Here is a 15875-nt window from a genome sequence, read left to right on the forward strand (position 1 = left end):
AAAACGAGCTGTTCCAGGAGAAACGCCCTTGACTCCTCTACTTGCTGTATTGTCCTGGTGCTCTCTGATAAGGGCTGCTTCCTCTGAATGAGCATACTTCATTGGCCATCTGTTTAAATTCACCCCAGTGATTTCGTGAAAATGAAAACGAGTGTCTTGAAGCCCAAGGACACTGTATCTCTTTCCTACACTTGGAATTCTGAAGAAGAATGTACTGACCATTACTTATTTTTTCATTCTTCCTAGATTCTTCTTACTCCTTTGCTGCAAACTCTGTGACACAAGATGGCTACAAACAAGCCCAAGGGTCAGAATTCTCTGGCCCTGCACAAAGTCATCATGGTGGGCAGTGGCGGTGTGGGCAAGTCCGCTCTGACCCTACAGTTCATGTATGATGAGGTGAGTGCCCGTTTTATAATGGATAGCAAAGTTTGGGCTTTCAGAGAGGATTTCTGTGGCTTCGTCTTGGTGCCGTTTTAGATATATTCCTGAATCCTTGAAAGATGCTCATCGTTTTTTCCCATTTTTAAATTCAGAGCCAACATTTATATGCATCTTGATTTAACAACTCAATAACTCAAGATCCTTAAAAACGTTAATACTTTAAAAAAAAACAAAACTGGAAATAGTACCTATTTTTAAGCAATCTAACTTTGGCTTTTTTGTTCTAAGTGTTTAATGGAGGTTCCCTCTTTGAATTAGTAGAACCGGTAGATATAGTACCTGATTGGGACTTAAAGTTAACTTAATAAAGTGTCCTGTGATAATAGTAATAATAAAAATAAAGTAATTTTAATAATAGTGAAAAAATCAGTTGTAGTATCTGGCATGGCGCTGCACTCAGCATTAGACAGGTGAAGGCTCTGTCCCTAAAACATAATTACAAGAAGGCTACAGATTTGTGTGCCTGTATTTATATCAGACTTCACTGCCACAGAGTTAAGGTCTCAGCCCATATACAGCAATATATTCTTTTCCCAGAAGACCCTTATCAAGCCTAAATGATTTAAGAGTTGATAATCCAGTTTAAGCATTTATCTCAATTCTTCTCCAGAGAAGCAAGGTTTTATGGTTACTCTTTCTTACTTAATCCTTATAACAATCCTGCATGGTATGGTAGTATCCCCATTTTACAGACGAGAAAACAGAACCTCGGAGAGGTTTCTCAGCCTGCCCAAGAGGAATGATCTCCGATGAGTAATGGAGCATGAAGCCTGGTCTGCTAATAGCAAATCCTGCACATCCTTAGCACCCGATGGCCTGCTCATCGGCATTTCTGTCACAGCAAACGGTTTAGATCCAGCCATTGTCTTGCTCATTAAGGGCTATAATAAAAAATTTGGAAAGAAGAGATTGAAATGGTTTTTAAATGAGATTGCTTATTTATCTATTCAATCTGTTTTCCATACTGTTCATTTTAATAGCTCGTCTTTCAAACTAATCTCTAGTCTTTCAAACTAATCGCTAAATCAGGCCCCTTCTTAACGATAAGGAGGAGGTCAAAAGTAAGACTATTCACGTACCTGACATTTGATGAATGGTTAAGCTCTCACTTAGTATTCATAAATATTCATATTCACAGTAGTATCTGATGTGATATCTGAACATTTGTATTAAAATCTTCATAAATATTTAATATGTAATAAAAATTAGCATGGAAATATGGTAGAATGTTCTGTAGCCTTTGTAGTTACAAATTCCCTGTGTTCATTTCTTAAATAATTATGTATTGAGTATCCTCCATGTACCAGACACTGTTCTAAGCCCTGGGAGCTACAGTGATGAGTAGTATAGTCAAGGTCCCTGCTCCCAGGGGTTATAATCTCATAGGGGGATATAGACACTGAGCAAATAAATAAGAAAATATCAGATAATGAAAATATTTATAGGAACTAATTTTAAAAACCCGGCAAAAGTATGTATGTATACATACACACATGCTAACAGTGATACACTGATGAAAAATACCGAGGTGAGATGTACAGAGTTGAAGATAGACGTGGGAATGTAAAGTTGTTTAATTGTATTATTTAAAAGATCAGACATTTAGAGAGAGATGTCAAAGTTCGTGATTTGCCTTTCTGCTGAGTAGTATAAGCCACTTCATTGACTTGGTTCATTTTAGAGAAGAGATTTCACAGCCACTTTCAATACTTACCTCACTATTGACGCACTTTCAAGTTATTTCCACAATTCTGGCATGAAAATTTATATTTAGAGTCACATTGAAAGGAGTTTTTATATATTTGATGAAATAGATGTATAATCGTTTTTGCAGGTAACGATGTTTGCAGGAAGAAGGCACAGTTTCCAAGCCGTAAACAGTCTAGACTTGATCATTCAACCATTGCTTTTTGCAAAACTGGAAGCCACTGAATTATCTAAAATGAAAATATAAATTAATGTAGTGTTTACCATTGGGGAACACGGAAGGAAGAGTGCATGGGACCTCTCTGTACTGTTCTGACAACTTCACTTGACGCCATGTTTTATCTTTTGTAGTTTGTGGAAGACTATGAGCCTACCAAAGCAGACAGCTATCGGAAGAAGGTGGTGCTGGATGGGGAGGAAGTGCAGATCGACATCTTGGATACCGCTGGGCAGGAGGATTATGCCGCAATTAGAGACAACTACTTCCGGAGCGGGGAGGGTTTCCTCTGTGTCTTCTCTATTACAGAAATGGAATCCTTTGCAGCCACAGCCGATTTCAGGTATGGTGGGGACTGGCGCCTTTGCGCTGACATTCCGCACAGTAGTGTCTCCCCCCGAAACAAGCAGATAACTAGAGGTGGTTACTTGTTAGTCTTTCACTCTGTGTAATTCTGTTTATTCCCTCTCTGATGGCAGTCGGTGACCCATCCATGGTGTACTGATGCTCAGATACTCGGCACACCTCGCATAATCTTACCGCTGTCCCAGTGCCAGCTCTATTGGAGCGTGACTTCGTGACAGCCTCAGTACCTGTTACTGAGGTGTTTCTCTTTGGAGCATACTACTGCTGCTGCCGTCATAGTTGACACTTGGCTCCCATCATGGAGCTCTGCCCCACATTTTAGATCTCTGTGTTCATCACCGGTGACAGTGCCTGTGGAATGCTCAGCAGGCCCATCGCCATCGTCCTCACAACATAGATGCCCGCCAGCACACACTGATTTTTTTAATAGAAATAAAAATACTATAGATTGGCACACGAGGTTGTGTTATGTAATATTTTTTATATCTTATTTGCTGTTTGCTTAATCCAAATCTGTCATCCATTTGGTTTGCAGGGAGGTGGTTGGTGAAGGGGGAGAGTTTCTAAGAGAACTACGGCATAAATAAGTTCTTGAGTAGTCTCTAATACTGCATGCATAATCAAAAGTATTCTTTTTTTTTTTTTAAAGATTTTATTTATTTTAGAGAGAGTGTGAGCAGGGGGAGGGACAGGGGAAGGGGGAGAGAGAGAATCCTAAGCAGACTCCGTGCTGAGCGTGGAGCCAGACACAGGCCTCAATCCCACCACCCTGAGGTCATGACCTGAGCCAAAACCAACAGTCAGACACTCAGCCCACTGAGCCATCCAGGCGCACCCAAAAGTATTCTTTAATTATATATTTTTATTTCTGTGTTACGAGTTTGCCTTGGTATGAGGGACGCAAAAGAAGCATGTAGTGTATCCTCTATTTCCAAGATACACACAGCTTAGTTGAAAGAGGCATGAAACCAAGAGCAAGGTAGTGACAAGGTAGGAGATGTGGACAGTGATCATTGCAGGGATCCAGGAGAGGAGAGAAGCTCAGAGGCCTTCATGAGATAGGTGAGCCTAAGGATAAGAAGGATTTCCACTGATGAGGAAAGAAGTTTTCCGGTGGTTGAGTGAAACCTGAACCTGGACTCATATAAAGCTTCCTTTTCATGTAGACTTGAAAGTCTCTAAGGAATTTAAGAGAGCATTCTTTGCAAAAAAGCATGTCATTGAGAAACTTTAAAAATGCAAATCATTGGGGCGCCTGGGTGGCTCAGTCAGTTAAGCGTCTGCCTTCAGCTCAGGTCATGATCCCTGGGTCCTGGGATCGAGCCCCACGTCAGGCTCTCTGCTCAGCAGGGAGTCTGCCTCTCCCTCTGCCCCTCCCCCTCATCGTGCTTGCTCTCTCACCCTCTCAAATAAATAAATAAATAAAATGCAGATTTATTGGTAAAATTAACCTTGTTGGTTTCTTTAAGGAAGGAGTTTTGTACGTGATAAAGTGCAAAGGGTGGCAGGCCCCGGTAACTTACAGTCTTGGGAGACATGTTGAAAGTTACATAAACGTCAGTGCTTGTTCACTCATTCAGCAAAGATTTGAGTGCTTGTTATGTAGCAAGTCCTGTTCTAGGTAATGGGATAATGTCACCAGAGGTGCCAAAGCCAAAGTGGTAACTCAAGGGAATGAAGTCTTTTGATGCCAAGAGTAAGAATCTTGGGCTACTGCTGTGACAGAGAAGAAGTGAATCATTCATTACTCTTCTGTTGTGCCTCCGACGTGTTGCCCTTCCCATAAATAAATATAGTCCCAGTGACTCAGCGGCGACAGGAAAGCATTTCTGAGACCGTCCGAATGGTTCCGCTGCACGTGGTCTGACCCACAGAGTCAGACCGCTCCTCGTAAGCCTTCCTGGGCCTCCCGCCTCCAGGGCAGAGCCCCCCGGCCCCCCATTTGCACACCCAGTGCGCTTGCGACGGTGCCACCAGCATACTTACTACACTCTCGGAATCCGCTTGATGGGCATGTGTTTTTCCTGAAGGGGAAAACTCTTGAAAGCAGAACCCATTTCTTACCCATCTGAGAATCCCTAGTATCCATATTTGGCACAGTTCCTGGCATGTATCGTACAGGGCATGCTTAGTAAAGGTTTGGTAGAAATGTTAGAAAACTCTTTTTTTTTTGGTTCTCATTTTCCTTATGTCAAAAACGAAGACATTGGACCAGTTTGTGAAGGTCCTTTCCTATTCTAAAATTGTATAACAGCCTCTAACACTCTTTAAAGGAGGCATCACATGAAGTAAAATGTGTATGAAAATTGTAGACATAGGGGCGCCTGGGTGGCACAGCGGTTAAGCGTCTGCCTTCGGCTCAGGGCGTGATCCCGGCGTTCTGGGATCGAGCCCCACATCAGGCTCCTCTGCTATGAGCCTGCTTCTTCCTCTCCCACTCCCCCTGCTTGTGTTCCCTCTCTCGCTGGCTGTCTCTGTCTCTGTCAAATAAATAAATAAAATCTTTAAAAAAAAAAAAAAAAAAGAAAGAAAATTGTAGACATAGCATTGCCTTTCTCTGACATCCGGGAAAGTAGCTCATTAAAACCAACTAATTAACTATAATGAATATTGTCTTCTCACCCCCGAGCCCAGTAAGTCCAGGCTTTCCATGGCCACGTTTCTGACAGCAGTGATGAACGCTATCACTGTATTTTCAGTATTGGTCTTCCTGAAGCAGCGACTCAGAGTACCTTACTAGGTGTTTATTAAGAAATAAACTAATGACTGTATATACGGATGACCAGAAGTACCAGAGTCACAAAAACCAGGGTCCGTCTCTGGTTAGTGAGATCAAGGGCTAAGTCCGTTGTTAACATCTTAGTTGAGGCTGTTGATCACAAAGGAAACCAGTTAAGAAGGTACAGCACATTTGTTGTTACGGGAAAAAGATTATCACTGACCGGTATCCTCTTCACAAGCACATCAGAAATGTAATAAGAACAATGGTGAGTGTTGACATGCTCTTCGCAAGAGCTCACGTGAGTGGTGGGAAACATCGCAGCCCTCGATCCTACACAGCTCAGCACGTGTCCCCAGTTACTGTGCCCCACTGACCTTGTTCCTTCCTAAAAGGGTGGCTAAGGTAAATGCAGACCAGCGGAAGACGGAGGTGACTGTCTATGTGGTCCACCATCTGTTCATGCTAGAAAACGGGGAGTGCGGGTCCAGAGAGCTGCCTGCAAGCACGGAGTCTGTTAGAATGTTTACGACAACATCGGTAATCAGATGAATGAAGAATACTAAAAATAACCCTGCCTGATACTCACTCAGTGCTCACCACACACCAGGCACTGCTCCAAGCATGAACAAGACAAGCTAGATACTAGCGAATTTCATACACTCCGGGACACACATTTTTTTGCATTTTGTCCTCTCTTAAACTCAGGGCCGTGTCTTATAGGAGGACATCTGACAGTTATAACTGGCAGCAGTTGTTTCTCAGCGGGGCATATAACGTAATGCGTGCAGTTAGTGCATTTAAAGCCCACGGCCCCTCGGGAGCACTCAGTAAAATGCTCGCGGCGGAGGTGGCAGTGGTGTTCAGGCGACACTGTCTAGGAAGCACAGAGTAGACAAATCGGAGATTAAGGCTTGGCGAAGATTCATATTCCATCTCAAACATCACGATAGATCCCTCAAAATCAGTGTCCTCTGCTGACCTGTCATTCTGATCACACCTTTAATTTTCTCATTTTCTCTTAATCTAGAATACCGTTCCTGTAGTTTCAGTGTCTCTTACTTTCAAAGGAGAGGCATCGGGAAGGTAGCAAGAGAATGTTGATTTTAGAAGAAAACCCCTTTCTCCAGTAGAGTACTAGTAATCATTAAGAACAGCTAACATTCGTTGAACATTGACTAGGCGTCAGGCACAGTTCTAAGTAAGCACTTTACATTTCACCCTCCTAGCAACCAGAAGGTTCTGTTGTTAGCCCCATTTTATACAGGAGGAGACCGAGGCAAAGAAGTACTTTGCTCAGAGTCACGTGACTGAGAGGGACAGAGAGCTGTCATACCTTTAAAACTGCTGACGGCCTGTAACTTCTCTCTAAACGCAAAATCTATACTCAAGAGATGTCTGGCCTGTGTGGGGCTTTTAAAAACATTTAATGGGACCATTGATATGAGGTAATAAGAATATGAGTAAGAATAAGAATGGCACTTCCTCCCTCTGTGATCTTCCTCCCCAAATCCCATGACCCCAGTTTAATCATGAGAAAAACATCAGACAAATCCCAGTTGAGAGATTTTCTACAAATGAGCTGACCAGCAAGTCTCAGAACTGTCGGGGTCATCAAAAACAAGGCAAGTCTGGGAGCTGTCAGAGCCACGTGGGATCTAAGGAGAGCTGATGACTAAACGTCGTGTGGGATCTAGACGGGATCCTGGAACAAGAAAAGGACATTAGGTAAAAACTAAGAATATCTGAATAGAATTCGGACTTCAGTTAATAATGATGTATCAAGATTGGCTCATTAGTTGTGATAAACGCACGCCCTCGCGTCAGATGTTACCAGTAGGGGAAACTGAGCGCAGAGAGTACGGGAACTGTGTACTGTCGTCACAACTTTTCTGCAAATCTAAAACCACCCTTCTTGTAAAAGTTTATTTTTAAAAAGCATTTGGAGGAAGTTGCGTTTGACACTTCCATTTTGTACCTTTACTTCCATATTTACACTCACCTCTGTGGCGTGTTGTTCCTTCGTCCACGAAGTGAATGTGTGATGCAAGGGATTGAGAGTAAAGTAAGGAGGACGTGACGCTCATTTCCCACCATGCGATGAATGAGCTCAAGAAACATGTAAATAAATGCTCATTGCAGATGGTATTTGTTATTTTGTTGGTCTGACACACGGGGGTAATACTAATATTTCTTTCTCATTTCCTCTTATCCAGGGAGCAGATTTTAAGAGTAAAAGAAGATGAGAACGTTCCATTTCTGCTGGTTGGTAACAAATCAGATTTAGAAGATAAAAGGCAGGTTTCCGTAGAAGAGGCAAAAACCAGAGCCGACCAGTGGAATGTGAACTATGTGGAAACATCTGCTAAAACTCGAGCTAATGTTGACAAGGTAAAGGGCGGCCCTCCTCACGGCTACATCGTGTTAACAATAAGGTTCGCTCTGACTCAGCTCCATTGTGTCTAGAGACTGGTGGAACTTTCCAACAGGGATTTAGTATGTGCTGATTTTTATCCGCCCTGATCGCTCAGGTACTTCACCTTGTCCTCAGCTTCCCAGGAGACACTGAAACACGAGACACCACTTTTTTTCTAGCACTGACAGGATTTCTGACCTGAATCCCTGCCCTTTTTAAATTTTTCTTTTTTCTTATCCTGATGGGCTGGGTAATTGAGAAGGCATGGCCTAAGTCCTCTAAGCTGACACCTGCCCAGCACCATGTAGGTTCTCAGAAGGAACATGCCTCCCAAGACAAAGGAGCCCCAGATGAGAGGGCTTTGAAATCTGTTACTGCCCCCACACTCCCCACCCTCCCCACCCTCACCCTCTGTTTTTTCCTCTGCCCTCCTCTGTATCTTCCCCCTTTGTTCAGGTGGCCCTTCCCTGAGTGCAGGTGAGGAACACCCTTGCCTCCTTTCTAGGAGCCGGCCCCGGTGCAGTAGTCCATCCTGCTGCCGGAGACCCACATCTTCTGTGTTCAGGAATGACTGCCCCCTGGGCCGAGGCGTGAGCTCCTCGAGCCCCCCACGAGGGGCTTTTCCAGCCATCAAGCACTACTCGGTTCTGCCGGTGCCTCTCAGAGTCTAACTGGCAGAATCGTCTTTGAAACTTCAGGAACATGGATTCCTGGGTCTGACCCCCAGAGATTTTGATTTATTTGCTGTGGGTGGAACCTGAGAATTGGCATTTCCAGTAAGCTTCCCAGTGGTGCAGACTGTGGCCCAGGGGCAGGTGGGGGCCACACTTCAAGTAGCACTGCGCTAGGTGGCCTCAGGTGTTAGCGAACCAGTCTGCTTGTGCCCGTAGGTTTATAACGCTGATCCAGAAATCATTAGGTTAAAAAAAAATTAGAGATTCTGTTCATTTACTGTAGGTTTCAAGACATTGTCATATACTGTCTTGAGCTGATTCGGTTTGTCACGTGGTCGGATTCCTGTAGGCCCAGGATAGCTGTACAAAATGAGTGTTACAAGATTTCTCCTTCGTGTACCAGTTTTCTCTAAAGCCACGGCAAGTATATTTAAAGTAGTACTGAAAATGTTTTAAAGTTCGGTGCGTTTGGAGTTTTGAGAGGCAACATTGAATATTACCGTCGTGTGTGTATTTCGTTTCCTTCTAATTGGTGTCTTGAGCGGGTTGTAGAGCACACACTCTAAAACCTATTTAAACTGGGGGGGAGGCGGGGCGAGGAGAGGCGAGCAGTAACCATGCAGGCCGTGAAGCTGTCGTTCTGACAGTCCCTGTGGTGTCATCTGCTGGCATGAATTTTTTGGCCAGATGCATGTATTTTCAGAGGACGAAAGGTAAAGGTGTAGGGCTATTTTACTTACTCTGGCTGTGTAACAAACTATACCCCAAAACTTACGGGGGAAAACGACCATTTATTATGCTCATGGAATCTCTGGGCCAGGAATTTGAACAGTCACAGTGGAGATGACTTCTCTCTGCTCCATGGCGTCTGGTGCCTCCGCTGAAAAGCTTCAGGTCTGGGAACTGGAAGCGTCTCAGCTTAGGTTCTAAAGACCGTTCACACATGTCTTGTTCAGCCGGTTGATGCTGGCTGTTGTCCAAGGATGCCTCAGTTCCTCACCATGTGACCTTTCCCAGGTGTCCTACGTCAGGCTTTCTTACAGCAGGGTGGCAGGGTGAGTGCCAAGCCAGCGTCACAAGAGAAGAAGAACCAGAAAGAAACCACATCACCTTCTATGACCTAGCCACAGAAGTTACGCAGCATTATTTCCACTTCGTTCTCTTGGCCTTGGTGGTCCCAAAGCCCCCGCAGGGTCAGGAGGAAGGGGAATCAACTCACCTCTTGATGGAGAGTGGCAAGATGCTGGAAGAACACATAGGGAGTATTGCTGTGGCTGGTTTTGGCAAAGGTAGTCTTTAGTCAGTGGTCACCTCTCCAGAGCAAAATCACATTAAATATGGCGGCTTGTAAACCAAGGTACAAGTGCATACTGAATACTATAATTGCGTGTACTGCTACACCCTGAAAAGTGTAAATGCCAGATAAAGTACCCCAGTGGCTAAATGAAAGTAGCTTGCAGCACCTATGCAGTTTCTAGAATTAGGTGATACTTGGTTTCTTGCTGAGGAAATAATATTAATAGTTAAAAGAGCTCCTATTCATTGATGTTTAGAAGACGCAGGCACTGTGGCCGGCACCAGCCATGCGTCTTTCACCCCGTAAAGCAGAAGTACTCTTCTCATGCTCACTTTTTAGATGAGGAAACTGAGATGTGGAGAGATTACATACCTGATTCAAGTTCAAAAGGCCTATGATGGCAGCTGCAAGCTCTGGGTGTGGCCGACGTGGTTCGCACGTCATCTCGCTGTTTCACTGTTGGTTGGCGTACCTGTGGTATCTCCCAGGGTGTATGTCACCCAGTCTGGAAGCCGGGGACAGGTTTTCTGGGGTCGTGAGTGTTAGTTACCACTGTCTCCTATCATATTGGGAAGTATCTTGTTTTGTCACAGAAAATAAACCCTAGCTCCCCTATGAGACATTAAGGGCTCATGCCATGTCCTCCACTGGATTCCAAGTAGACCGTTGCCCTGAAGTTTGAAAGAGGTAGATTTTGAATCCACCCTGTGAAGAGCTCCGTGACCATCTGAGTGATAAGCCGGGCCCATCCCAGAGGCCACGCCTGTCACAGAGGAGTCACCCAGAGGCAAGAGGACCAGCTGGCTAACCTGCTTGTGGACTCACGGGGTGCCAGGTTCATCTCGTGACCCTGTTAGTGGCCCTCTGGCTGAACGCTCTGGCTCTTTAAAGCGTTAACTCCAAGGTTGCTCCTAATTTTAAGGAACACCTTGGAGGAATGGCAAGAGGTTGAGCAAGTAGATGTCAAAAGGAGAGTATGATTTCTTACATGAAGAGAACCAATTTGCGAAAAGAATTTTAGTAGAAATACTGTATTTTTTTTTCATTAAAAACATGAACATATGCTTATTATATGAAGAAAAATTCTAAGTAAGGAGAAAGGGGAGTCACTCTTCACCCAAATTCCACTCCACTCCCCTTCCTGGCAGGTAACCACTGGTAACTCAGGTGTATGTTTCCAGACGTTTATCTTATTTAAAGACCAGTATATAGAGTCTAAGGGAAGGCTTGTGTTTCCCCCGTATAAATAGGATTTTTACAGTATATACAGTACATTTGTACACTATGTGTACATATATAGTATTTTTGTGTATGTAGATCGTGCATTTCTGTAGTTTGCTTTTTAAATTTTATAACGGGCGCCTGGGTGGCGCAGTCGGTTGAACATCCACCTCTTGATTTCTGCTCAGAATATACAAGTCGTGAGATCAAGGCCCGCATTGGGTTCCATGCCCAACATGGAGCCTCCTTTAAAAAAAATTAAACCTTCTTCTGACGTTCACTCCATAGTGATAATATGTGCATGAGGAAGCTGCAGGGAGTCCTCTGGCAGTACGTGTAGCCAGTCTGGAAGCTTCTTGCCTCGGCTGGCCAGCTGTGGACTCAAAGGCCAGGCGTTCTGAAATCACCCCAGGGAAGCGCGATGCAGCAAGTGGGGGCAGAGACCCCCGGGGTCTGTATCACCTGTGTGTTCCAGTCTCCTGCGTTCTCCGCGGGGTTTCTTTGCTCAGTTCTTCCCTGTCCTAACCATTTGCACCCCTTTGACTTAAGCCATTAGTCTCTAATCACTTCCTTGCCTTTTTTTTTTTTAATAGCTTCTTTGCTTTCTGACTTTTTGTTTCTCGCTCCCCATCAGGAATCCGCCATTTATCTAAGGACCACTGGTGTTCAGCAGCCGTAGCCTGAGGACAGATGTGCCCTCCGCTGTGGCCTTGTCTTGGCTTCCTGGCCTTTCAGTGAAGTGCTATTAAAAGAAAACAAGTCCTGAGATCATACTGTTACTTCTAGTTCAGTTTTAGCGTTCAGGACTTTCTCCCTCTTGGACTTCCTGTCTTCTCTCTCACACTGGAAGTCTTGGTTCCTAAGCTACGTAGCATCACTGCTCTTACACTATCCTGCAGCGTGCGTGTCAGATCGTTCCGGAAGAGCAATACCACTGTTGCTATTAACAGCTAAATTACCAAGTGAAGTTTAAGATTTGGCTTGTTTTGTTTTTTATTTGTTGAGGTTTTGCTTTTATTAAGCTTCTGCTCTGAGATGTATATTCCATAGGCTGTGTTTTAAAGTCTCTTGAATTCTTTCCTCTGTGTGACTATGTCACCAACTACGTGCTATTCATCTTAATTTGTTTTAGCTTGATTTTTAGTTTCTGGCAGCTGCTTTTTTGTGTTTAATTTCGTTTTTTTAATCTGTAAAACATTTACATTTCTGAAGTAGAAGTTGCATAATGAAGTATATTCAGAGACGCCTCACTGTTCTGGGTCCCCTGTTCCCTTCGTCCTGAAAATAATATTAGTGTTTGGTTTATCATTTCATCGTTTGTATTTCAAATGCAGGCAAATCCACATAACTCCTGTTCGACACCCATGCAGGTTAGCTGACTACCTCCCCTTTACAGCACCTCGCTCTTCCAGTCAGCCTTTCCTTTAGAGAGCTAGACGCACACCGGCCATTACGTAACAGACATTTGTTGACTTACAACATTCACAGTGCACAAGCTAACTAGAATTTTTGAAATCTTTGTTTTCAATTGAGTTCTTAATAAGTCGGTGTGGTGTCACTTCTTATTTTATGCTTACAAGAAAAGTAAAACAGAGGTAATAACTGAATTTTTTTAAATTCAGAATATGAGAGTGTAGACCATGAAAGGTATTCATCGGTCATCATACACATACTCACAACTGTGTGTACGGTGTAAGCTCATGTCCTTCTAGACCCTTGTCGGTCTGCCCTTGGACATTTGTTAATGATACTTAACTTTTGAGTTGTTACACTCACTAGTAATTTTTAAATTATGATGCTAATAGGTCTCATTTTCCAGTTTCTAGACATCAGAATTGATAAAATCTCAAATACGTTGCAACAAAGAAAATTGTCTTCTTAGTACCTAGTATCAAAATAAAGGAAGCACTTATTTTCCTCAGCTTTGTTTCTAAAAATGGAGCTGAAGAGAAGTTACTAAATATAAATTTTATTAAACATAAATTAATTACCTTTAAATATGAACTGGCAAAATACATTCATTAATTTTTTCTAAAGATTTTATTTATTTAACAGAGACAGAGCGAGAGAGGGAACACAAGCAGAAGTGGGAGAGGGAGAGGCAGGCTTCCCGCTGAGCAGGGAGTCCGACGCGGGGCTCAATCCCAGGACCCTGGGATCATGACCTGAGCCGAAGGCAGACCCGTAACGACTGAGCCACCCAGGCGCCCCTACATTCATTAATTTTATAAGCAGAATCCACTGAGTTGTAACTTTGGAGCTATCATTTGTAGTGCTATTGTCGTCTTTATCTTGAAAGTCGGGATGGGAAGATTAGGTTATATTATGTGAACAATTTTACTGAAAAGTGTAACTCAGAAAATTTCCCAATTTTCCCACTCTACTTGGAGAAGGAGACTTTGGTTTTTTGCAGTCTTCTCCCTATACTCCCCAAACAAGAGCTCTTAAGTAGTTATTCTTAGTTTATTCCCAAGGCTTACTGCTGTGGTTCCAAGGAGTACCAAGCTCATATTATCTGTTGACTTTATTTACCCTGTTTTCTTCTTTCTAGGTATTTTTTGATCTGATGAGGGAAATTCGAGCCAGAAAGATGGAAGACAGCAAAGAAAAGAACGGAAAAAAGAAGAGGAAAAGTTTAGCCAAGAGAATCAGAGAAAGATGCTGCATTTTATAATCAAAGCCCAAACTCCTTTCTTATCTTGACCATACTAATAAATATAATTTATAAGCATTGCCATCGAAGGCTCAATTGACTGAAATTACTTTAACAATTTGGAAATTGTTATGTATCACTAAAAGCATGAATTGGAACTGCACTGAAAGTCAAATTCACTTAAAAAAGAAATTAATGTGGCTTCTCCAAGAAGCAAAGTTCAACTTCTTTCATAATTGCCTACATTTATCGCAGTCCTGAATGTAGCGTGTGGGCTTGTGTTTCGAGGGCAGTCTTTCTGGAACTGTTAGAGCTGAGATGGGGTGGGGGGGATGGGAGGAAAGGCCACTTCCTCTGGTTTATTATAAAGCTTAAATTTTATATCATTTTAAAATGTCTTGGTCTTCTACTGCCTTGAAAAATGACAATTGTGAACATGGTAGTTAAACTGTACCACTTTTTTTAACCATTGTTATGCAAAATATAGAAGAAAAGTTATTGGCATGATTGTTGCATATAGTTAAATTGAGAGTAATTCATCTGTGAACCTGCATTAATTACCTGGTGATTAACGTGGAAAAGTGGTGTAAAACTTGTACATGGAAATTTTTGAATATGCCTTAATTTAGAAACCGAAAAATACCCGGTGACATCCTTCTGGGTGTGTCCTCACTAGTGCCATGGGCCCATCGCCCCATGTGTCCCAGTGAGAGAGTATCTGCCTGGTATGGAGTACAACTTTTGTATAGAAGATTCGTAAAAAAATAACCGTCTGCTAGGAGTCTGTCCAAATTCAAAATGTGTGCCATACTCTGGTTCTTGAAAGTAAGGTTCCAGAGCACCGTGATTCCTTTTAATTAACTGTAAGGTAGTTCGCAGTGAAGGGCCAGCATATACTTGTAAGATAATTTTAGACTGTGAGGACTCAGCAGTTACGTTTCAGTGATCCCTTTTTTTCTTTTAAGATGCCGGTCCCTGGAAATCCCTTTCTGCAGTGGTGAGCATGTGTTAGGTTGTTGGTCTCTCTGGAACAGGGCACAGGAAAAACGTCATGAGTGTGCGTGCATTTTGCACTGGGCACTTGGGGAAGGTGTGCGTGCTGGCCGCCTGTTAGTTTCTCAGTCTGTGCTCAGAGGTGACAGCTTGGCTCTGGGAGAGTTTTCGGGAGTCTCTGTAGTCCGAGTTCAGCACGAAGAACACCAGACCAGAGCCACATTGTCCTCAAGTTAACACCAGACAGTCCACCCCAAGTGTAGTGCAGAAAGCGTGTTTGGCAAACGCAGGCCAGACATGAGCTTGTGTCGCCGTTGTGTGGTGCGCCCACCGGAAGAATTCTAGCATGCTATCTGGGAACATAAATTCAACGGGAAATATACCGCTGTCCAGATTTTTCTTTCCTTCTCTGGAACGGGGCTCAGACAGTTGATTCAACTAAGTTCGTCTTTCTTTTTGCTCCGTCCTAATTTCAACAAGTCAAAGATGTGTTCAGGCATTCCAGGTAACAGGTGTGTACGTAAAGTTAAAAAAAAAAAAATAGGCTTTTTAGGAACTCAGCTCTTTAGATATTACATCTGACTTGTCATGCTAAATATTTGTCCTTAAAAGGGTTTGAGATGTACATCTTTCATTTCGTATTTTTCATAGGCTATGCCATGTGCAGCATTAAAGTTACCCATGTAATGCCGGCCCCGCGGGCCCAGCGATCTCCATGTGTACTCGTTGCAGTCTTATTTAACCAGGGGTCCTAACCACTAACATTGTGACTTTGCTTTAGACCTTTCCTCTCGTGGGTACTGAGGTGCTATGAAGCCAACTGACAAAGATGCGTCACATGTCTTAGGCTGATGCCACTACCCGACTGGTTTATTTGCAATTTGAGCCATTTAAAGACCAATAAACTTCCTTTTTTTTAAATGCTTGTGCTGTTACTTGATGTTTACTATATATATATAGATAGATATAACATGTAACATTCAGACTTATCAACCTGGGCATCTTTACAGGAGATTTTAAAACTGCTAAATCTCTGGGCGCCTGGGTGGCTCAGTTGGTGAAGCATCTGCCTTTGGCTCGGGTCATGATCCCAGAGTCCTGGGGTCGAGTCCCGCATCGGGCTCCTTGCTCAGCGGGGAGTCTGCCTCTGCCTCTGCCTGCCGCTCCC

General features: G+C 43.3%; 1 protein-coding gene across 4 annotated transcripts in view; it reads left to right on the plus strand.

The window, feature by feature from the left end:
* RALA (RAS like proto-oncogene A) overlaps positions 1-13798 on the plus strand; it is a 72269-nt gene extending 58471 nt beyond the window's left edge. For all 4 annotated transcript variants that reach the window (XM_040644420.1, XM_008703506.2, XM_008703505.2 and 1 more), the window contains exons 2-5: positions 247-399; positions 2503-2711; positions 7670-7844; positions 13613-13798. In XM_040644420.1, coding sequence (XP_040500354.1) covers positions 286-399; positions 2503-2711; positions 7670-7844; positions 13613-13735 — 621 coding nt within the window. In that variant the 5' untranslated portion in view covers positions 247-285 and the 3' untranslated portion in view covers positions 13736-13798. The remainder of the gene's footprint in view (positions 1-246; positions 400-2502; positions 2712-7669; positions 7845-13612) is intronic.
* The last annotated feature ends 2077 nt before the right edge of the window (positions 13799-15875 follow it).

This window comes from Ursus maritimus, unplaced genomic scaffold (assembly GCF_017311325.1).
Source record: "Ursus maritimus isolate PB19 unplaced genomic scaffold, ASM1731132v1 scaffold_3, whole genome shotgun sequence".
Lineage (NCBI taxonomy): Eukaryota > Metazoa > Chordata > Mammalia > Carnivora > Ursidae > Ursus > Ursus maritimus.